This window comes from Hippocampus zosterae, chromosome 9 (assembly GCF_025434085.1).
Source record: "Hippocampus zosterae strain Florida chromosome 9, ASM2543408v3, whole genome shotgun sequence".
NCBI lineage: Eukaryota > Metazoa > Chordata > Actinopteri > Syngnathiformes > Syngnathidae > Hippocampus > Hippocampus zosterae.
This window is the reverse complement of record NC_067459.1, coordinates 16,205,438-16,228,680: the sequence shown is the minus strand read 5'-3', so window position 1 is coordinate 16,228,680 and position 23,243 is coordinate 16,205,438. Positions and strand designations below refer to the sequence as shown.

At 43.9% G+C, this 23,243-nt stretch overlaps 1 protein-coding gene across 5 annotated transcripts in view; it reads left to right on the top strand.

The window, feature by feature from the left end:
• The window catches only part of dip2bb (disco-interacting protein 2 homolog Bb), a 32,280-nt gene extending 9,040 nt beyond the window's left edge, over positions 1 to 23,240 (top strand). The window contains exons 2-40 of one of the 5 annotated variants that reach the window (XM_052077247.1): positions 1,940 to 2,011; positions 3,046 to 3,195; positions 4,911 to 5,036; positions 5,128 to 5,460; positions 6,521 to 6,667; positions 6,830 to 6,847; positions 7,242 to 7,361; positions 7,554 to 7,751; positions 7,899 to 7,990; positions 8,269 to 8,379; positions 8,480 to 8,603; positions 9,018 to 9,127; positions 9,290 to 9,392; positions 9,467 to 9,531; positions 10,164 to 10,257; positions 10,342 to 10,461; positions 10,547 to 10,661; positions 11,411 to 11,550; positions 11,639 to 11,775; positions 11,868 to 11,948; positions 12,034 to 12,161; positions 13,328 to 13,442; positions 13,556 to 13,757; positions 14,128 to 14,240; positions 14,462 to 14,485; positions 15,187 to 15,267; positions 15,383 to 15,506; positions 15,585 to 15,706; positions 16,012 to 16,123; positions 16,339 to 16,448; positions 17,528 to 17,658; positions 17,745 to 17,913; positions 18,010 to 18,180; positions 18,287 to 18,348; positions 18,778 to 18,835; positions 19,077 to 19,151; positions 19,241 to 19,415; positions 19,491 to 19,614; positions 20,334 to 23,240. In XM_052077247.1, coding sequence (XP_051933207.1) covers positions 1,940 to 2,011; positions 3,046 to 3,195; positions 4,911 to 5,036; positions 5,128 to 5,460; positions 6,521 to 6,667; positions 6,830 to 6,847; positions 7,242 to 7,361; positions 7,554 to 7,751; positions 7,899 to 7,990; positions 8,269 to 8,379; positions 8,480 to 8,603; positions 9,018 to 9,127; positions 9,290 to 9,392; positions 9,467 to 9,531; positions 10,164 to 10,257; positions 10,342 to 10,461; positions 10,547 to 10,661; positions 11,411 to 11,550; positions 11,639 to 11,775; positions 11,868 to 11,948; positions 12,034 to 12,161; positions 13,328 to 13,442; positions 13,556 to 13,757; positions 14,128 to 14,240; positions 14,462 to 14,485; positions 15,187 to 15,267; positions 15,383 to 15,506; positions 15,585 to 15,706; positions 16,012 to 16,123; positions 16,339 to 16,448; positions 17,528 to 17,658; positions 17,745 to 17,913; positions 18,010 to 18,180; positions 18,287 to 18,348; positions 18,778 to 18,835; positions 19,077 to 19,151; positions 19,241 to 19,415; positions 19,491 to 19,614; positions 20,334 to 20,586 — 4,805 coding nt within the window. In that variant the 3' untranslated portion in view covers positions 20,587 to 23,240. Of the gene's footprint in view, positions 1 to 1,939; positions 2,012 to 3,042; positions 3,196 to 4,910; positions 5,037 to 5,127; positions 5,461 to 6,520; positions 6,668 to 6,829; positions 6,848 to 7,241; positions 7,362 to 7,553; positions 7,752 to 7,898; positions 7,991 to 8,268; positions 8,380 to 8,479; positions 8,604 to 9,017; positions 9,128 to 9,289; positions 9,393 to 9,466; positions 9,532 to 10,163; positions 10,258 to 10,341; positions 10,462 to 10,546; positions 10,662 to 11,410; positions 11,551 to 11,638; positions 11,776 to 11,867; positions 11,949 to 12,033; positions 12,162 to 13,327; positions 13,443 to 13,555; positions 13,758 to 14,127; positions 14,241 to 14,461; positions 14,486 to 15,186; positions 15,268 to 15,382; positions 15,507 to 15,584; positions 15,707 to 16,011; positions 16,124 to 16,338; positions 16,449 to 17,527; positions 17,659 to 17,744; positions 17,914 to 18,009; positions 18,181 to 18,286; positions 18,349 to 18,777; positions 18,836 to 19,076; positions 19,152 to 19,240; positions 19,416 to 19,490; positions 19,615 to 20,333 lie in introns of all 5 variants that reach the window. The other 4 variants (XM_052077246.1, XM_052077248.1, XM_052077249.1 and 1 more) reach the window with 4 other exon arrangements.
• Positions 23,241 to 23,243: the final 3 nt, after the last annotated feature.

Genomic DNA, 23,243 nt, shown 5'->3' with positions numbered 1-23,243 from the left:
AAATGTGAGCGACCTTCACCATATGAAGGCAGAAGTTCATACACTATACTCGGTGTACTGTAGGTGGCACATGGACAAACTCAACCCCCCCCACTGCATCATCAACTTCACAAAGCAATTAAATAAGTGCTGTATCAGAAGCTAATGCCGTTAGGAACCTTAATCTGCAACCAGCAAAACTCAGTGAAGCTCTGCTTACCTTGCAGGGTGTTGACCACCACCTGGATACAGACCATGTTCAACCTCACGGTGTTTATTAGCCATTCTCAGCAATTGTTTTCCGATTGGTTTGACCCAAACAGGATACCATAATGGAAGGGGCATACTGAACAGATGAATTTCAAATCATCCAGATGGAAGAGTGATTACATCGAGTTTCATTTAATGCTCGCCCCCCCCCCCCACCCCCAAAAGGCGCCATCTCTCGCTCTCCTTCTGCAGTGAAACTGCCTGTTCACATGAGCTAAAAATAAATCATGTGACTGAGCAAGGCCAACCATTCTGTTCATGCATTACTTATGGTACTGTTTACTTTTCTCTCTCTGCTTTTTTTTTAAGGGTAACCCTTGTTTTGGTTTAATTGTGTCAATAAGGGGAAATATATGGCTATATATGGTTATATTGTTTTATTCCATCAAATATTGGCAGCCTTCCCCCCCCCCCCCCCCCCAATATTCCGAATGGCAGCTCAAAATGGCGAGATGGGATGGTCTAGCCTTCAAAAAGGTGAGATGAATCCGACCGTTCTAACAGTTGAAACAGATTAAATTGTTCCAGAACCTCCATGTTGTGGTTAGACAGGCTGAGTAACACCCCCCCACTCCCCCCCCAAAAATCCAACTTGTTCATCTTGATTGGCATAACCCGAGTTTGTGTGTAAAGTTCACGTCATGTTAAAACATGCCATGAGACATTCATTGCAGTGTATTGAGACAGCAATACAGTTACTGCTGTGATGGTAAAATTCAGTCAAACACACACAAACAGTTGTGTGCATTTAATAATGACCCCCCCCTACCCCTTGATGATAAATACTGTCGATAATTATTATTACTAACTTGAGCCTTAAAAATATTTTTCATTGCAAAGAACAGGCAATTGTCACACAACTGTTAAAACAAATTTACCGTCATCCAAAATGAAAAGTGGAAAAAGCACTTGGCATGATCGGTACCCGCCTGTGACGGCATTTAGAAATAAATATTACAAATGCAAGGCTCAAAATATATATATTGAAATTTTGAGGAGCATTTTTTCTGCAGGTAAATCCCAGGGAAGTACAAGTCATGGGTACAAAATTACCCCAAATGTGACAAACTATATATCTTAAAATTCAACGACTCCTCATGAAAACTTATCACAAATTCACACTATCCTTGACCCATTCCCTCATGAATGCAGTGAACATAATATTTCCAAATGGAGTGGGAGTTAAATCTTTTCTGATAGTTCCTGCCCAGATAATTTGGTATTGTTTCTAACAGATTGCTATCATTTTGTTTTTAGCATAGTCCTACTTGACAAATGGTGTTTACAGCCTAGAATTTTTTTTCAAAGTGATTCCAACCTTCCCGCTTTCAAGCCTGCTTTCCGTCTCATGGCTCGCTCTGGTCACCTGCATCTCTCTTGTGTCCTCATGATTTCATGATCTCAGTTTCTCGCCTTTTTCATCCACTGCTTCTCAGGGTACCTCTGAATCATCCTTATTTTTACCCACTCTGTACATTTCCAAATTTAGGGCTGCTTTGTTTCCCCGGGCGCATTAAAATGCATACTCTCTGAGGCGCAACTTTGACACCATCTCTGGAGGTTTCGGTATTTGTTTTTTGTTTTTCTTTTTTAATGTGTGTCAGCTGTACCCGCTATAAAATAAGTTGTAATAAACGGCATTGACAAACGGTTCCGATGAAAGATGTTCAAGATGTCTTTTCTTGTCCAGGTGACATTACACAGAAGGGCTATGAGAAGAAAAGGACCAAACTCCTGGCTCCATACATCATCCACACGCCAGGTGAATGGCTTTATTTTATTAGTCAGCTTTATAAGTGGATTAAAAAAAACGTTTCAATCAAATGGTTGTCAAAGTCCACACGAATCATCTAATAGGCACGGCATTGATGACTGCTGCCCCCTAGTGACATCACATCTACCGACCACTGGGGGAGGCTTCCATAGATTTCTAGTTTATGATCATTCATGACCGCAGCAGAAACTGCCATTACGAGGGAAAATTCAAAAAAAGTTGGAAGCTAACACTGAATATTGACTTGGTCTACTCGATTGCAGCTGTGTCACAACTTTAACTCTTCACAGAAGAACACGTGTCTGTAGGAATTTTTGTCCGTTGATGCAGAACATTTCTGAGGTTACTGGTGCCGGACAAGAAGTCCTGGCTTGCAATCTTCATTCACCACAAAGTTGTTTAATGAGGTTGAGGAGTCAGGGCTCATAACTTCTTCAACACCAAAATTATCTAAGCACTGTCACGTCTGCACAGAGAAAAGGGCTTTTGCCAATATGTTCCGACAAAGTTGGCGACGTACATTTTCTCATTGTACTCATTACAAGGTGAAAAGTTCAAAAAAAAATTTCGCCAAAGTATTGCATGGTTAAGTTGCGGCTAGCTAGTCTGCCTCGGCGTCAAAGAGGTTCCTGGTTCGAATCTCAGCTAAGAGTGTTTTACTTGTGGTGCGCCGGCTTCCTCCCACATGAATGGCTGTAATTCACTGCATTTACTGCCACCATAATGAAGAAGAGCACTATAGGAAATGGATTGATAACCCAAGGCATTAACTGACTAATGAAATATTAATTGATGGATTCACTTGAATTGTCTCTCACTTCCTTTGCCCAATTTGGCTGCACGCTCTTGTTTTAAAGTACTGAATGGAATGAAAGAAGAATTGACTGTGCTTATTTTTTTACTCAAAAGTTACAAAATAAATATCTGCAGATGGACAAAAAACATTGTCTGTTTCAGCAACGAAACCATTGAGGAAAGTTCTCAGAATTCAATATGGACATTTTGTTTTTCCCCCACAGTAGAACCGCCCCCGAAGAACAATGTACAGCCGCCCGCTCCCAGTTCCTCGTCCATCCATGGGCCTCCCCCCTCCAGCTCATCCCGTTACCGTGAACGACGCTCCCGTAGGACACATCGCAATGGCGGAACCAGGGATGACCGCTACAGATCAGGTGTGAACATGGAAATGTGTGACGCTTCCCTCAAACCCATTTCTGATTTACAATTTAGAAAAGTGCCGTCATGTTTTCCTCGGGGACAATTTAGCAGCTGCCGGGGTGGGGGGAGCCCCCTCAAGGAAGGTTCTCCCTTTGCAAAATGACATCACTTCCCTGCATGTAGGAGGCGGGCGGCCTTTTGGACAACACAGGAATGTTTATCTATTGGGGGAGGGGGGAGGGGGGGAGATGTGAAACTGTGAAATGAAGCTCTCTCCGGAATGATACACACCTCTTCACAGTCCTATCCTCCTCCTCTTCTTAGGAGTTCTCTTGTGGCCAAAAGACATTTCAAATATCATACTGACCCGTTTTTGTTCCGAAACAATGCGGATAAAAGTATTTATTAATTCCCACCGGGGCGTAAAAATCCCTCATGACTAACACAATTGACTTTACGGGCTCATTACGTTAAGACTTCCTAAAAATGTGCTCTACAAGTATTCAAGCCGAATATTAATAGGGTTGATTTATCCTGTTGGGAAATTATTTGTTTGTTGGACTTGGAGAGTATAAAAGTAAAAAGCTAGTATTTACAAACGCAGAATGAATCGCAGCTTCGGTAAAACAAAACATGTCGTGATTCCGCCACCCTGTTATCGCCATGGAGACATTATATTTGACCTCCCAGACGTGAAAGGAATCAGCCTCTCTCCTGCGCGAGCCGCCAATGTGTGCAAAAGATCAGTAGTTATGTAAGTGTGATGCTCAGTGTGAGCTGCATTTGATGGGGTTTTTTTTTGTTGAATGTTTTGATACCGGAATGAAGTCAGTCGATGCTCTGTGTCACCGAGTGGGTTGCTTCCATACACACTGTGAATGTGTGGCTGCCCATGGAAGTCCTCCTAATGTGCCTGTGGGTGTCATCAAGCGAAAGGATCTGCAATTATGTGCGTGGGTTAATGAACAGTTAGCCTCCTCTTGTTGTGATGACGCATTCAGCGAGAAAACGTGGCCTTTCTTCTGTTCCTTCCTTGCCAAACGATTATTTTGCAAAACTAAAATGATTACAAATGTTACACTGTGTTTTTAATGGCGCTCTTTGTGTGCAGATAAAAATGGTTTCTTTCTTGTTTTCTGAGTGCGATCATAAAACCAGCTCATTTAAGGACATTTCTAGTTATTTCGTGCGGAAAAAATGGACTGCTGTGTGAAAAGGGTGGACATCTTTTGAGGCGACCTTGTTTAAAGCAAGTGTATGTGTTGTGCTATGCAGGTCTACTCTTGTCCTTTGAATTGACAAAAAGCATGGGACTTTATTCGGGATTATAATTTCCACAGTGAGGATTTTTATGACAAAACATTTGAAAATGCAGATTTGCAGCATATTATTTTCGACCAGTATTAAATGTTCAATGATAAAAAGGACAGCTTTTGAAGGAAAAAAAAACCCAACAACAAAAAAAAAACCACAACCATTTCTGGCGTGGTATGTAGTCAGAGGAACAAAACTACAACAATGCTAGTCCATGTCTGAGCCCTGCTGAGAATAGCGAAAAACTGCGAGTAATTGATGCACCCTAAAAAAAAGTTTAGAATTGCCTCTAATGAGAATGCTGCAAATTTGTACGAAGGTTGCAATAGGGCAAAGATATTTTCCTTAATTATTACTCGATTACTAGTCGATACTCTTTTCTATGTATCAGTGTCTTTTTATCCTGTCTTTTCAGATATTCACTCTGAAGCAGTCCAAGCTGCTCTGGCTAAACATAAAGAAGAAAAGATGGCACTGCCCATGCCTACTAAACGGCGTTCGACCTATGTGCCGTCCCCCATTGAAACGCGCACGCCACCAGGTTGGAAAAGAGGGAACGCAGGCCTTCATACACATCAACTACCAAAGTAGAAAGTTGCTTTTTATTCTAATGGCTCCCCATTTCCCGTCAGACTCCTCGTCGGCCTCTGAGGATGAGACATCAGTTCGCAGGCAGTCGTCGCTGGTCGTCCCTGCACCTTTGCTCAATCCCAGCCTACAGAGCCCCGACTGTTGGATCAACCGCTCGGCCCAGGGCTCGTCCACATCCTCGTCGGCCTCTTCCACCTTGTCCCACGGAGAGGCCAAGCCGCAGCCTCACAACCAGCCACAGCCTCAGTACAAGCCTCAGCACCAACCTCTGTACAAGCCTCAGTACCAGCCTCCGCCGCAGCACCAGCCCCAGCACCAGCCGCCTCCGCCGCACCCTGCTGCCATCACCGATATAATGGCCCACGGTCGCATTGGTGAGCCAGTTGACTGGGTTTAGCATGTTTTTTTTTGGTTTTTTTGTTTTTCAAACAAAATGGCTTATGGTTTATGAAAGGGCATCCGTATTGCAGAGAGTGATGAATGTCTATGATTTTTTACAGTTATTTTTGAACAAATTAGGTAATAGTTTAATTCATAGTTTTGAATAAATTGTGATCATTTAGAACAGGTATGGGCACACTGGGGAAAAAAAGTAAAGTAATTTTAAGACAAAAAAGAGGCAATATTCCAAGAGTCATTATTCATATGATTTTATTGCTAATGTGGCTCAAATGCTACTTCTGTACTGAGTATAAAGGTTTTAGGCAATAATCTTCAAATCTGCTGTTGAATGGTCTTAACGATAACACAGACGCACTAAAACTTGTCAAGCAATGTCCTGATTTTTATGTTGTTTTTTTTTTAATGTACAAAAAGTGGGAACTTACCTAAAGCATGAGCACAGACAAAAAACACAATTCATAAAGATGCCATAAGATGTCAGGCTGATGAATGAAAAATAACAATCATAATAATAATAATAATTAAATGATGTGAAGGAAAATTGTAAATAGTACTGCGATTTATCCATTTTGTGTTCATATTGCATTTAATTGAAAGATGTTTGTTGTTTTTTTTCTCTTTCTTCTTTCTTCTTTCTACATACATTCTTGCTGCTGGAGTCTGTAAATTTCCCCAGTGTGGGACGAATAAAGGATATCTTATCTTATCTTATAAAAATAAATAAAAATAAAGTTTTTTAATTGAGCCCCTAAATCCCACCTCCAGTGGTCATATTTCATACTTAAAAGTCTCAAATTTGGCTTGATATTTTGAGGAATATTATGTCAGTTAAATATTTTTTTAAAAATCAATCTGAATTAATAAGAGGAAACAAGCATGCAATTGAGTGTGACTAAATCCAGATCAACCTTGTCGTGAGCATCTTCTATTTTAGACTTGTGTCAGAGCCGCATCATAATCATCAGAGAATTAATATACTTTCACAAATGCTCCTTATGATCGGATCATTTTTTCTTGTTCTGCTCCACGCAGCCCCGCCTGAGAACAGCGCCCCACCTTCAGATGTGACCGCAGTCATCCTTCCGGCCAGAGGCCCGCGGGTTGACTTGCCCTCTAACGCGACGGTCCGTGGGATGAGTCGAGGGCAGAGTCGCTCCAGCATGATGGAGACTGCAGACGGTAATCGGCTACCTTGCGAGTGTTTGTTTTTGTATGCCGCATGGCAGCCTCTCGGAATCTTTCTTTCGACTGAATTCCAATTGTGTCATTAATCGGCCTGTACTGCTTTCTTCTGCTCTCACTCTCTTTCTGCTCCGTCACATGTTTTTGACGGGCCGGTAGGAAGAATTAATCTCCAGAGTAAGGAAATGCCTTCATGTATTGTCCGCAGCCTTGTGTCTTGCTGGTTTTACCCTATTTCTCCCTCTTGTTTGAAAAAAATTTATACCGAAATCAAAACACACAGTGGACATTCAGTCCCAGTCCAAAAACACTCGACCCAACTCTCTCACCTTGTTTACCCTGTGATGATCCCACTCAACGTGTGCTGCTGCTTTTTCATTCCCAAACACGACACCAATGGATTCACTCCAAATATTTGATTAGTCACATTTTGTGGGTTGAGGAGCAGCATACCGTGAGTAAGATATGATGCCCAAACAGCGACATTTTTGTTAGTCTGTGCACGATCAGAGTGCGTGTGATCATGTCTTGCAAATTCACGACAACCCTCCACCATCCTTGGGCCTTGCAGGGGTCCCAGTGAACAGCAGAGTGTCCACCAAGATCCAGCAACTGCTCAACACGCTGAAGAGACCAAAGAGGCCCCCCCTCACTGAGTTTTTCACTGATGACTCAGAGGAGATAGTCGAAGGTGAGACGCTACATCTGTTAATCATTTCGTGTACATTTCCGCGCATTCGATACAGTAGATGTGCTCAATGGCGTTTCTGCACAAGTGCTTGTTCATTTAGATTTTTTATTGTATTTCCACTTTGTTGCTCTTTTTTCCACATTCGCTTTCCACTTACACTGTAGTACAGTACTGCCCTTCTGCTGTTCTCAGTGCCCCGGCCGGATCCTAACACACCCAAACCAGAAGGTCGTCAGATCATCCCGGTGAAGGGTGAACCCTTGGGGGTGGTCAGTAATTGGCCCCCAGCCCTGCAGGCTGCGTTAGCCCGATGGGGGGCGACGCAAGGGAAAAGCCCCGCCCTCACGGCGCTCGACATCACAGGCAAACCGCTCTACACGCTGACTTATGGTGAGAGCCGATTGTATCGATGTCTCAAAATTGGCAATAACTCTGAACAAGCAACCGAGGTGAAAGACTTCAAATTGGCTCCGGATTTTCATCGACTCTGGAATAAATTCTCTGTGGCAGCATTTAAGTATGCAATCCATCTTTTAGGGAAGCTCTGGAGTCGCAGCGTGAAACTTGCCTACACTCTCCTAAACAAGCTGGGTACCAAAAATGAGCAGATTCTTAAACCCGGAGACAGGGTGAGGACACAAAGGAGTCACGCAAGCATCACCTCAACCACAAATTGATATTCCCTCTATAAAGTGAGAAGGTGGGAGGTGTTTTGATTGATCGATTGTTTTGATTTGTTAGTCTGCACGACTACGCAAGAAGTACACAACAGGTTCCCTTCCACATAACAAACAAACAGAATAGGGCTTTCCAAAATCCGCTTGAAGAATGTCGCGATTCAGCTAACTAGCCTTTGATGTTTTAAAAAAAACAACAACAACACAATGTCCATTTAATGACTTTGTAGGTGGCACTCGTGTACCCCAACAGTGACCCCGGGATGTTCTGGGTGGCCTTCTATGGTTGCCTCCTCGCTGAGGTCATACCAGTACCGATAGAGGTGCCACTCTCTCGCAAGGTGAGGTGTTTCTCCAGTAAATGCTTCTTGGCCCTGAAGAATGAAAACACTTGTAACATTTGCACCCGTGTGCTTGTTTGTGTGCGCGTTGAACATGCAGGATGCGGGCATCAGCCAGGTGGGCTTTCTCCTCGGCAGCTGTGGTGTGGGCCTTGCGCTGACCAGCGAGATATGTCTGAAGGGTCTACCCAAGACCCCCACTGGAGAAATAATGCAGTTCAAAGGTTGTAAAGTCAGAACGGCATTAAAGATGACTATTTGACTACATTCCATTGATCACCAATGACATGTCAGCTGTAATCATAGATGAGTCTCTGTATATATTGTGAACTCCCGTTTCGATGTCGGTGTCGTACCGAGCAGTTTAATGCTGTCCAGGTTAGTTAGCAAAAGTGCGTGTGGATGTCGGAATTAGCTGATGTCGAGTTGCTGTTCTTTCGCCACAAGCGAGTCGGGACTGAATCGGCCGCACCTCTGATGGCTGCGTCACCGAGCAATTCCACACAATTAATCAAATTCTTCAACCAAGAAATATTGCAAGAAAAACAGACTCCAGCCGGGCATGATCTCAGTCTGATGTCATCATCTTCAAATGACGCCTCCATCCATTTACCTTCACTGGTGCCCTTGTCTGCCAGGCTGGCCGCGAATGAAGTGGGTGATTACGGACTCAAAGTACCTGACCAAACCTTCTAAAGACTGGCAGCCGCACATCCCGACGGCCAACACAGACCCCGCCTATATCGAGGTGACAAAGTCGCTTCTCTTGAAATATCCACGTGTCCATTTTCTCGAGCTCTTGTTCAGTTGCAGGGCTAAAACCTCTCAGACTTGACAATAAACGGTTGCAAAGAAGGAGTCCCTCTTCATCAGAAATGTTATGCTCTTCCTTCTCTCCCTCCTTACGCAGTACAAGGCAAATAAAGAGGGCACCGTGGTCGGTGTGGCGGTGTCTAAGGTTGCCATGCTGACCCACTGCCAGGCGCTGACCCAGGCCTGCAACTACTGCGAGGGTGACTGAGCGCGGACTTTCTGAATCTTCTACTTTTATCCGAGGTTTTAAATGTCCGATATTTGTCTGTCACAGGTGAAACATTAGTGAATGTTTTAGACTGTAAGAAGGACATGGGTCTCTGGCATGGAGTGCTCACGGTGAGTATGCGGGTATACAGTACAGTAATGTGCACTTGATGACAAATGACAGGGTCGAAGCCTGTCTATTCACAGTTATGCGCAATTGCACCAGAAGCATGACGTGTGGAGTTCAGGAAAAAAATGGTCTTGATCTGGATGTGTTATTATAAATAGTTAATCATTTGTTGTTGTCGTTAATATTTAAATTATAGATTGGTACGGTTATTCTCTGGCGCTATTTGATCAAGCGCTGTCCAACTTCCCTCCATTATTCTGAGTGGTTTGTCTCATGTTGCTAAATAAGATGACCACAGTATCAAACGTATTGTTAAAAGGTCACATTATTTTCATAATAGATCCTTTAACAGAAATGTGGGTCCATCTCTTTGATTTCATTAGATGTGCAAGTGTTTGGCGCACAAACAGCGGATCGCTTTTCATCAATGTCAATCATTCAAATGAACAAATTGACCAAATTATAGTCTTACAATAATTCTAGAAAGAACATGTCATTTTGATTTCTCTGGTTTTCTGTCGCTAATACATTGTTCACAATCCTGTATATACATATCAGTCTAATTCTTGACCTCATTGATGATTTTTATTTGGGTGCTTTGTTAAGTGCTTGATCAAATGTTGTTTGCTCACAGGCCGTGATGAACAGGATCCACACAATCAGTGTTCCCTATTCAGTCATGAAGGCGTGTCCTCTCTCCTGGGTACAGAGGGTTCACATCCACAAAGGTAAAAGCGCTTTTAGCCCGCCTTTGAGAATTAATTGCTCAAGACGCTTGAAGGTGCGACAGTATGTAAACTATTGGTCCACAGCGCGATTAGCTTTGGTCAAGTGTCGGGATTTGCACTGGGCCATGATGGCCCACCGGGAGCACAGAGACATCAGCCTGGTGTCGTTGCGTATGCTGATTGTTGCTGATGGCGCCAACCCCTGTGAGAAATCCTTTTTTTCCCCTTCAAACAGCACAGTCATGCCTTGAGCCTTGCCCTTGCCCATTGCCATGTGTCGTTATTTTAGGGTCCGTTTCTTCCTGCGATGCCTTCTTGAACGTTTTTCAATCCCACGGGCTGAAGCCTGAGGTCATCTGTCCTTGTGCCACGTCCCCCGAGGCCATGACAGTGGCAATACGCAGGTATGATTTGACTGACCCACATTTGCATCCATCCATTTTCCGTCGCGCTTGTCCTCATTCGACCTGCGGATAAGTTGGTGCCAATCTTAGGTGAAATTGGGCGAGAGGCAGGGTCAATCGCAAAGCGCATACATTATGGACTAGCAAATATTCACACTCACATTCACCCGATTGTAGATTGTGTGTTTTTGGATTGCAGGAGGAAGCTAGAGTACATGAGAAAACTCACTTGAGTACAGGAAAAGCTTTTGCTAGATCCACACAGAAAGGCCAGAGTTGAGATTCGAACCCCTAACTTCAGAACTGTGAGGCGTAGGTGCCAACAACTTGGACAATGTTCTGTCCGAGGGTCGCAGGCTTGCTGGAGCCTATCCCAGCTGAGTTTGTGCAATAGGTGGGATACACCCTGAACTGGTTGCCGGAGTACCCAGAGAAAACCCACGCAGACACGGGTAGAACATGCAAACTCTACACAGGCGCACCCGGAATCGAACCTTGGACATCTGCACTGTGAGGCGGACATGCTAACCAGTTGCTCGCCGTGCCATCCTGCTTTTGGCATCTTTTTAGATGAAAATATTGGTGTGCCAGTTTTTACAACCCACGTAATTGATAACTGATAATGACCTTCGGGGCACAAATTTAAATCATGCTGCTTCAATTCAAATTTTTATTTCTCTATTTGGCAGTGATTTAGTTGATTGCTACTGACAAACCAATGCTATTTGATCAAACGCTCATTCATGTAGACCTGGATTACCGGGCGCACCACTTCCTGCCCGTGCCATCCTTTCCCTGGGTGGTCTGAGCCACGGTGTCATCAGGGTCAACACAGAGGACAAAAATTCTGCCCTCACCGTGCAGGATGTAGGGCACGTCATGCCAGGAGGTGAGATTAAAGCACAGGAGAACGAGCTCAAGGAAGCTATGAAAATGAACGTTTCCCCCCCAACCCCCTCTTCTTTGTATGTGTCCAGCTCTGATGTGCATCGTCAGACCAGACGGCCCCCCACAGTTGTGTAAAACAGACGAGATAGGGGAGATCATAATTAACTCGCGGGCCGGTGGCACCATGTACTACGGCCTGCCAGGGGTCACCAAAAACACCTTTGAGGTATAAAACCGGAGTTGAAAGTTCCTCCTGCATAAATGACTTCATTTATTTTACAGAGTGTTTTACAAGCCCTTTTCTGTCCTTGTGCTTAGGTGATACCAGTCAATGCTAACGGCGTTCCCATCGGAGAGATCCCATTTGTGCGCTCGGGCCTCCTGGGTTTTGTTGGGCCGGTAAGTTGGACTATTTTGATCACATTTGCCCTTACATGAGCCAAACGTCACTTACTTTTTTAAAAACCTCACTGTGCATTCACAGGGGAGTCTGATCTTTGTCGTCGGCAAAATCGAGGGTCTCCTCCAGGTGAGCGGACGGAGACACAACGCTGACGACTTAGTGGCCACCGCACTTGCCGTGGAGCCGGTCAAGACTGTGTATCGTGGGAGGTGAGTGAGCGCTTTACATTCTCCATACTTGCTTCACTAAAATGCTATTTGGGATTACTGTACATGCGATGTTATAGCGTACGTGCGCAGGAGTCAAGTCTCGTCAAGTCAACAGTATTTCTAGAGCACTTTCAAACAGCCATCGCTGCATACAAAGTGCTGTACATGGAGCGATTTAACATACACAATAAACAGTAAGACGAATCGGTAATAAAGGCGGTAGAAAGCACCAAGCAGTAAAATCAAGAACAAATCTAAGTCATGCTGAGTCGAACGCCAAAGAATACAAGTGAGTTCTGAGGAGGGCTTTGAAGATGGGCAGCGAGGAGGCTTGCCGAATGTTCAGTGGGAGGTCATTCCAGAGAGAGGAGTCAAAACGATGCGATGTACAGAACAGACATAAGCCCAAGCCCAAAAGGCGCTTTTGAATTTTTTTTTACCTGTTCATCATCATTTAATTCTCTTTGGAATGTTTTAGACAAAACAGTTGGGTTGGAAGGTACTACCTTTACTCCAGTACTTTTACATCAGTGCATACAGGGATACATTTTACTTGTCAGAGTAGTTCTAATGCAACACAATTTTCACTTTTGTGACAAAGAACCATTCGTTTTATCCTGTGGCATTTACCTACCCCCCCCCCCCCCCCCCTGGTTCTATTGTTCTTCGCCATCTATTTAATTTTGCCTTGTCAGAGACTTGTGCCTCGGGCACAGCCACGTAAGTCGGTTTCGCCAGTCCAACGTTTGATTCCATTCGACCTTGCTGAATAGAGCCAGGTAGTGGCATGACCGCACACGGCGTCTCTGCAAAGCTTTCAAAGTTAGCTGGTTTATGTGAAAACACGTGAAAACAACAGCATGTGTTTCACAGTCAGAAGAGTCACAAAACCTCCGGCACCCCATTCAATCGTTTTCACCTACGGAAAAGAACATTTCCGTCATGTGCTGTCATGTGTGTTTGCCCATGAAATATTACACTTAACGGTGTTGGTTTGGAGCCATAAAATCTAAGGGTCACCGAGTCGGCAGGAAGATGCTCGCTGCAGTATCAATTTGGGAATAAGCTGCTCGCTTGTTAATATTGAATCATTTTAAAACCAGGACTCTGATGAGTGTACTCCCATTTAGTATGCATCTGTGTGTGCGTGTCCTTGTTTGTATCAGGATTGCTGTGTTTTCAGTCACTGTGTTCTATGATGAGAGAGTCGTGATCGTGGCTGAGCAGAGGCCGGACGCGAGCGAGGAGGACAGTTTCCAGTGGATGAGCCGAGTACTTCAGGTACTAGCCCAGCCCAGATGTTTGAGTCTGTCTTGATTTACATGTTCTGTCAAATCGAGCCCGCTGTAAATAAGAGTACGTAATCAACATTCTCTCCGTCTTTACTGTAACAGGCAATTGACAGCATCCACCAGGTGGGCCTCTACTGCCTGGCGCTGGTCTCAGCCAACACATTACCGAAAACACCTCTTGGGGGCATCCACATCTCAGACACCAAGCAGTTCTTCTTAGAGGGCAACCTCCACCCCTGTAACATCCTTATGTGTCCTCACACTTGTGTCACCAACCTCCCTAAACCCCGTCAAAAGCAACCAGGTAAATGTGTGTGTGTTTTGTTTTGTTTTTAACTTGAGGGAATGATCAGTAACTTCTTTTTGTGCCAAAGTGAACACAAGTGCTCCATTTACGGAGCGAAGTACTCGTAAGAAAAGTACTTTTTACTTCGACCCCCAACGACCTCAAGTATCTGAGCTTGGAGGTCCTTGAGAATAGATTCTTCACACAGCACATTAATACCAGACAGCTTGAAAATTAGAACTAATTAATGTGCACTGAATGGAAAAATATGTGCTAATAATGAAGTTTTTTTTTTTCCATCGGCTCCTTCAACTGGACTTAATAACATTTAAAATACAATCATGAAATACCGCGTGATGTAACAGACTCATTCAAATATTTCCTGTAGTTGGTGTCGGGCCAGCCTCTGTGATGGTGGGAAATCTTGTGGCAGGGAAGAGAATCGCTCAGGCGGCGGGCAGAGAGCTTGGCATGATCGATGACCAGGATCTCGTCCGGAAGGTAGTTTGACCTTTCACTTTTAAAACAGCTGCCTGATTTTAAATGTCTTTAACCTATCCTCCGAGGATCGAATACATGCATGTTCAACGCAGTATGCTCAGAGTGCGGTCTGATGGTTCAGCATAGAGATACTGTTATAGGCCACAGGTCAGACTGAGTTGTAAAAAATCAACAACAAAAAACTACTCTCTCTCTGTTTTTACTTGTCTTTGTGTATTTAGCTCTGTATGTGGCCCACCGTCATGGTAAGAATTATGGCCCCTTCCACTATTTTCCTCATACCCGTTTATTTTATTTTTTTTCTCACGCTCTAACCAGTGCTGTATTGTGCTTGAATTTTGGTTGCTTGTGTTTTTGCCTGACACGTGCAGAACTAGGTGCATTTTATATTTTTAATTCGCTATTGAAAAGCTGGATTTTTTTTGTGTTTTGTTTTTGCTCTGTGGCTGTATGTTCAGGAATGCAGCAAGTCTTTATTTGTGTAGGTGTATACGGTTTAGTTCCATCCAGGCAAAGCCCCACCTGTAGATTCACTGGACACTTCCTTTCGTACGCCTCCACATTCGAACGGGATCCGAGACAGATCGGAAAAGTCCTCGTTTAACATGATGTTTAATATAGTGGTTGCAGTCTGCAATGGTATCAATTGCATGGTATCATACCGCTGTCATGTATTCAATTGTGGTACTTCTCATACAGTAGCTACATGCTACATGATGTCGTTCTACACTACTGCAAACCTCAACCACAATAATCAATATTTTGTTCAATGAATACCGCTCCGACAGTGCTCCCCAAAACTGAACGTTATTAGCGTTGTAGAATTTAAGTATGCATTATTTTGTGCCGATGTACCTAATGTCGTGGCTGGTGAGTGTCCTTACCCTCTGCATTTAACGTAAGAAGGTTACCTACAAGTGAAATGAAACCCTTTTTTTTCCCCCAGCATCAATACTTGACAGAGGCGCTACAGTGGCGGGCGCAGACGGATGCAGATCATGTTCTCTACGTGCTTCTTAACGCCAAGGTAAACTATTTGATCTGACAAATCATATGATAATAATGAACATGTTTTACATCTCTTCAACTTTGTTTTTCTGTCTCTGTCTCTCTCTCTCTGTGATTTCTTTCCCATCCTGCAGGGTGTGGCAGTGAGCACGGCGACCTGCGTTCAACTTCACAAGCGAGCCGAGAAGATTGCCGCAGCGCTCATGGAGAAAGGCAGCATCAACACTGGCGAGAACGTGGTGTTGCTTTATCCTCCTGGTAGGTCCTGCTGCAGTTATCCCAATTGATTTGATTGATGGATTGATTTGCTGACTTTTCTTCATCTCATTCTGTAAGGTATTGAGTTGATCGCGTCATTTTATGGCTGCCTCTACGCTGGCTGCGTCCCCGTAAACGTCAGACCGCCACACCCTCAGAACCTGGCGGCCACGCTGCCCACTGTCCGTATGATCATTGATGTAAGTTAGTTTGTGTGTTCATTTGCGATTCTGCTGGTTTACACGGCCATCCATTTGTGAATGAGAAGTTTCCTCTCCCTTTAAGACTTTCTAAGATAACATCTGATTAACTGTTGCTAATTAAGCTTGCACTGTAATTCTTCATTACGGCCTTTCATATCTTTGATCTGAGCTTTTGTAGAACTAAACAGTTTTGGAACTAGTGAGTGTTTAGATAAAGGATAAATTCAACTCTGTTGAAGTTTGAAAAAGAAGATGTTTCTTGCATGGATTTAGCTCTGATTTTAACATCTGGTTGTCACCAGGTCAGTAAAGCGGCATGTATCCTCACCACTCAAAATCTAATGCGGATACTGCGCTCCAAGGAGGCTGCTGCATCTGTAAACATTAAAACATGGCCAACAATCATTGACACCGGTAAGCTACATGCAACCCAAGCATGTGCAACTGTGCCTGATTCCTGCAATCAATTAAGTTTCAAGTTGTTTGTTTGTTTGGTTATTTATTTGTTTATTTATTTATTTTTGAATGACCACAGTTTTTCACAATCAACAGTTCATTTCCACATTTAAGATATTTCATTTTCGGTCCTATCGTATTTGCGAAATTTCTCTGTCTGTGGTTGTTCGCAGACGACCTTCCTCGCCGTCGGCCTCCTCAAATCTATAAGCCGCCCACAGCGGAGATGATAGCGTATCTGGACTTCAGCGTTTCCACAACAGGCATGCTCACTGGGGTCAAGGTGAAACAAGACGACATTTTCTTCCAATGGTGGACAAATATGCGTTCGGAAGGATTTGTGGGGAAGAATTATAAGGCAAATCCTGAGCTAGTTTCCCTTCCGGTCCAACATGAATGAGTATTTCTGGATGAACGGACCAAAAATAAAAATTAAAAAATTGCACAGGCTGTCTCACGGTCCAAAGGGAAGTGTTGTAGTAACAAAGCTTGCACAAGCTATTGATTTTTCACTTCCTGTGCGTGTAATGGACAGTTGTCACAGTATTCTTTGTCTAGTTGCAGTGATTCGTCAAGTGTGGGTTGTGTCACACTAATGGTACGCGGGTGCCCTCTAGTGGTATGCAAAGAAACCCTTTTTAAACGTTCCCTGTGAATATTAAAGTGGCATTTTCTTCAGTCCAGTTAACCACTTTTGTTCAGTCAAGTTTGGTGCAGTACAATACATGTAGTCGTGAATCTTTTAGCGTTGTGTTTTTTTTCAAACTGTTATTCAGGTACAGTCTATGTGCAACACATTTCAGTTAAATCGTTTTTTGTTTTTGTTTTGGTATTTTCCTGTATTTAATTGCAGTGTCACTGGTCAAACTGTGCATAGTATGATGGCGGTGCCTTGTTTCTGTTGAACGCCTGGGAGTTAAGTATTTTTTAAGGTGGTATCTGGTTGAGGAGTCCTCGGTTAGTGCGAGAATCTGTACTCTTGAGTCTCATGACAAATGGTGCAGTCTGAGCCCATCCATCTTCAACACCGCTTATCCTGAACAGCGTCGCGGGGAGTCGCTTGGGCCGATCCCAGCTGACTTCGGGCGGGAGGCAGACTACACCCTGAAGTGGTCGTCAGCCAGTCGCAAGGGCACATATAGAGACAAACGACCATTCACACCCGCCAGTCTTGAGTCTAATCATCCAAATGGAAAAAGATTGCGGCTAGTGCTCTAATTGTTGAGTCATTTGTTTATTAAGTCACGAATGCACGCACAGCCACAACGCAGCTCAATTGTTAGGCCCATCCAATCTCTATCACTATTAATAGACGCATCCGTTTAGTGCTGTGTTGTTCACTGCTGTCTCTTTGTTGTTCAGATCTCGCATGCTGCCGTCAGTGCTCTGTGCCGCTCCATCAAGCTGCAGTGTGAGCTCTACTCTTCTCGCCAAATTGCCATCTGCCTGGATCCTTACTGCGGTCTGGGCTTCGTCTTGTGGTGCCTCGCTAGGTGCAGTAAATTAAACCTGTAGGACACCTTCAGTTGGTCTTGTGAGCCATCCTCTAACGCTGCCCTGTTGATTTCTTGCCCTGCAGTGTTTACTCAGGTCACCAATCCATCCTCATACCTCCTTTTGAGCTGGAGAGCTGTTTGTCTCTGTGGTTAAGCACCCTCAGTCAGTACCGCGTCAGAGACACCTTCTGCTCTTACTCCGTCATGGAGTTTTGCACTAAAGGGCTTGGCACGCAAACAGAGTTGCTCAAGGTGCAGGCCGCCATCCGTATCATAGAAGAAGAGTACAACTCGTGTGCTTGTGTTCAGAACTGAGAGACTTTCTGCACGTTTTTTTTTTTTTTCCAGGCCCGTGGGGTCAATTTGTCATGCGTACGGAGTTGCGTGGTGATTGCAGAGGAGCGCCCTCGCCTGGCTCTCACGCATTCCTTCTCCAAGTTGTTTAAAGATCTGGGATTGTCAACCAGAGCCGTCAGCACTGCTTTTGGCTCCAGGGTTAACCTGGCTGTCTGCCTGCAGGTGTGTCAACTTCACCCGGTGTCAATAGATCTGCGCCATTTCTTCAGTCAACAACAATCTGGGGCGTCATGGAACTCATGTAACGCTGTGTATGTGTTTATGGTAGGGTACCACTGGTCCTGATCCCTGCACAGTGTATGTGGACATGAAGTCCCTCCGCCATGACAGGTAAGATCAGCACTGACCCCCAGGCTTCAATCACACGTAGTATTTTGTCACAGTAATATCTGCAAAGGTAATATCATGGTCAGATGTAATCAATTCGTCTTTCATCGAAATTCAGCTTTGCTTTTTTCTGTTTGGTATACAATGAAGTTAAAGGATTATTTATAACAGGCCTTTTGGGGCCCCTGCAATTTAAGGGACCCTCAACTTAAACCTTTGCCATCATCAGCATTGCATTTTCATCCACGTGGACTGCCAGTTACATAACATTGATTTTATGAGGGGATAATTTCAGCCTTTCAACCTGCACTGAAAAAAAAAGTTTGATGTTGATTTGTTTTCAATACACTAATTCAACAGCCCCGGCAACATGTTTCATATCTGACAATGATATCACCGTAAATGCCATCGATATTGTCAATGTCGTTTCAGAGTGAGGCTGGTGGAGAGAGGAGCACCTCAAAGTCTTCCGCTGATGGAGTCTGGCAAGGTGAGTTACTGTCTACTCGTTCACTGTTTCCTAGACTTTCTTGAACCCTGGCACATCTAAATGAAATTGGATGATTTCCTACGGGCACGCCGGATGATCTCTAATGACACACTATGTTTACCACGATTGAGTTAGTCGGATTTCGCAAAGGAAATCAAAGTACACAAGTACTGGGGGAGCCCTGGAGAAAAATCCTTCACATGATGCACTTTATGACCATGTTTTTCTCTTCTTCCCCCAGATATTACCAGGCGTCCGAGTCATAATCGTAAATCCAGAGACCAGAGGGCCACTTGGAGACTCGCATCTCGGAGAAGTAGCCTGAACTTTCATTTTTCAGTTGTTCTAATAACCACCTGGTAATGAAAGTGACCCGGGACCAATCTTGAGCTTCTTTTTTCGCAGATCTGGGTGAATAGCCCTCACAATGCCAGTGGCTACTACACCATCTATGGAGAGGAGAGTCTACAAGCTGACCACTTTAATACCAAGCTCAGCTTCGGAGACCCGCAAACCTTATGGGCCAGAACTGGATACTTGGGCTTTGTAAAGAGGACAGAGCTTCTGGATGCCAGTGGGGGTAAAATAGTCACAGACACAGTTAATTGAAAACCATTAACAACATACATCATGAAGATAATGTCATAATGTTCAGATCGCCATGATGCTCTTTTTGTGGTGGGCTCACTGGATGAGACTTTGGAGCTTCGAGGGCTTCGCTACCACCCCATCGATATTGAGACATCGGTTTCTCGTGCCCATCGCAGTATCGCTGAGAGGTGAGAAGGCCTTTGACCTAACCCTAGCAATATGGCGGATAACACTTCTTAAAAAGAAAACAAAAACCTGAAGAAAAATAATTAAATGTCTATTTATAAGAACCACATAGTGTTTCCACTTAGCTTAATGCTAATAAACAATTTAAAACTCCCTTATGTGGGTGAACAAATATCATATACAGTATATGGTGGCGTTGTAATGCTTAAAGTGATGGTGCTTCAACGCATAGACAGACAACATAATATTCACTGGAATATATTATTTTATCCTCCGCAACTATTACTTAAAGGAATTGTGAAACGCTTCTTCGACCCGTTAGCGTGTCGGCCTCACAGTGCAGATGTGTGGGGTTCAATTCCGGCCCCGGCCTTACTGTGTGGAGTTTGCATCTTCTCCCCGTGTTTGCGTGGGTGTTCTCTGGGTACTCCGATTTCCTCCCACATTTCAAAAACATGCGTGGCAGGTTAATGGAATACTCTAAATTGTCCCTAGGTGTGAGTGTGAGCGCGGACGGTTGTTGATGGTTGTGTGCCCTGCGATTGGCTGGCGAGCAGTTCAGGGTGTCGCCCGCCTATTGCGCGGTGACGGCTCGGATGGGCTCCAGCACACCCGCGACCTTTGTGAGGATAAACTGATTCGACGATGGATGGGTGGATGTCTACATAGCCTTAGTCAGAGGACTGCAGGAAACAAACAAGTATACTCTCGTTGTTCCCAGTGCTGTGTTTACATGGACCAATCTGCTGGTGGTGGTGTCGGAGCTGTGCGGCTCAGAGCAGGACGCGCTGGACCTGGTGCCTCTGATCACAAACGTGGTCCTGGAGGAGCACCACCTCATCGTGGGCGTGGTTGTCATTGTGGACCCCGGGGTCATACCCATTAACTCCAGGGGGGAGAAGCAGCGCATGCACCTTCGTGACTCGTTCCTGGCAGACCAGCTGGATCCCATCTATGTTGCCTACAATATGTGAGCACTTGTCGCCATCTCGGCCTGGTTGGCGCGCACGTCACAGAGCCCCCCCCCCCCCCCCCCCCCCCCCCCCGTGACACCCCACTGCATGTCTGTGACTGGACCTGTCATATTTGGATCCTCACTGTGTTGTATTGGTAGATTAATGAAAATCATTCCGAAGCAGCAATACCAAGCTGCCAGGAGTGTTTGATTACAAAGGGCCCCCCGACAAATAAGTTTGCTTAGGCCGACCACATGAGGCCACTTTTGAAATTCTGTTTATTGCCTTTCAGAAGAAAAAAGAAAAAGAGAATAATGTCCACAAACCTCTCGAAACACGTTCCTCATAGTGGTGACACTGATTGAAAGAGCTACGACTCAACTTGAAATCTTTTTTTACATGCAGCTTTCAAACAAATGCGCACACATGCATGTGCTGAGCCGGTGTCATTTCCCTTAATAATGATTTTGTTTTTTTAATTAAGCTTTGACAGCAATTGTGTAACGAAGCGCTTGTGTGTTCATTTAGTTAGATGAAATGATATTGAAGCCAAATGTTTTCACAGCTTTCCTGCCCTGATATACGATATTTCCTGCCTTATAGACTTTCAGCCATACATTCCTCTTCTTCCTTTGAAAAAAAATCTATTTTTAATGGCTGTTTATTCTCCTTTGGCTTTTATTGGCAATCCTGATAGACAGCCAAAGGATTCAAATAAGAGGCCTGTACTGCACTTCAAAGCCTCTTTGTATTTTCGATACTCTTACTGTAAAGATACTTTTAAGTGTATAAATGTATAAAAAAAATGTCCTCGATGGTTGACTCGGCTGCAAGATGGTCGCAGAAAGAAGACTGTAAATAAGAGTGAACCAATTTGATGGAACTTGCAATATTAGTCACGTGACAGAGGGTCTAAATAAATACCTGTAAATCATCAATAGATACGATACTTCTAACGTTGCACTTTCTTCAAAAACATCTATTTTATTACAACAATAAGGCATTATAAGTACCATTTCAGGAACATATTATCCGGCATGAGTGGCTCATGAGTTTACCAGGAGGGCTGTTGCTTTAAGGCCATAAAAAAACAAACAAACAAAAAAGCATTTTTTAAATTTGTAAATGAGCAGCACTACAAATGCGCCTTTCTACCTTCCCAGCACTGAAAGCGCTTTCCGCCATCGCCTCGTTTAGCCAATCGCGCGCTGAAGATGAGCGAGGTAACAAACCAACTTGTGCACACGCTGATGACGCGGCATCAGGAGCAATTAGAGGTCAGACGGGTCACGACAATGGGAGAAACCATCGAATGACGGTTTACAGGCTGCCGGGTTACTTTGTCATTACTTTTAAAAATAAGTGCACCAAATTCAGAGCGTGTGTCATATTAGTACAGTCGAGGACGGCACCCTTTCTCCTCCACTTTAAAGTCATTTCAATGTGTCGTCTTTGTGGAACTTTGTGAAGGTTTATTTGCAGTTCCGTTCCGTTTCTTTTTGGGGTGGTCAGCAGCAAGTCATGTATTCTTCACTGTCGAATATCTGGATCTGTACGCGCTATCGTGGCAAAGCCCGACTAAAATCCGTTGAACTGGTGCGGGACGGACATTATTTGCATTTAGAGGCGTGTGCCAATGATCTGCAATTGTATGCTTTTCTTTGACATCATTTGTAGCAACTTTGTCCTGGACGATATGATTTTGGTGATGAACTTCTAACTTTTTACATGTAAATAATGTTTTTCGACGTGGCATTACAAGCCATCTAACACAATGTTGGCAATATCACTGCAAGATATGCCCTTGGAAAAGCAGCGCTTTGCACTGTTGATAGCATACAGTACTGTAAGTCACGTCAAGATGTGTTTCATCCCCCATTTCATGTTACATGGAATGCGTTTCGAAGTTTGCAAAACTTGTCATTCGGTTTCACCCCATGTTGAAGTCCAGATGGAAGAAATCATCTTCTTTCACTCTTTGCTTTGACAATGTGTCCCATTGTGGCAGCAGAATGTTTGCATGGCACAAACATAATGTTAGCTGCGTCTTATCTTGAGACAGAAATGCGAACGAGATATAGAAATAGTCAGACTATCATGGATATGTACGTATATATTCAGGGAACCAAACTCAGCTAATACAGGGATGGACCAGGTGGTCCTTTGGTGCAAAGAATTAAATTTTGAATAAAGTTCATGAACAAAGAGGAGCAGATACTGTCCATATACATTCTACCCGCATTGCTAAGGTATCAACATGTTTTATTTTGACTTCCTGCTCTTCTTTGTCAGTTCTTACACACTATGCAAACCTGATGACCGTGCAGTTTTGTTCAAGCTTGCACAGTGTGGTCAACGATGCTCATAAATCTTTAATTACTATGAAGTCACTGATCACATTTCAAGAGTACTTAAGGCGGTATTAATCTCAAGTTGTTCTGTTGATATTGTGTATGCACCCTCAGCATGTTCTCTAAATATTAAAAATTGATTAATTCTTAACTGGTCCATGAAAATGTGATGACATGAAAGGATGCAGTTGAAGCCAATGTAGTCTAGAAATCCAGGTGGTACACCCTTTGTTCTTATTTTATGAGTTGCTCAGTTGTCCTTTTGTTTTATACTGTAAGAGTTGGACGAATAAAAACAATAAAGAAAAACATTTAATCATGTAT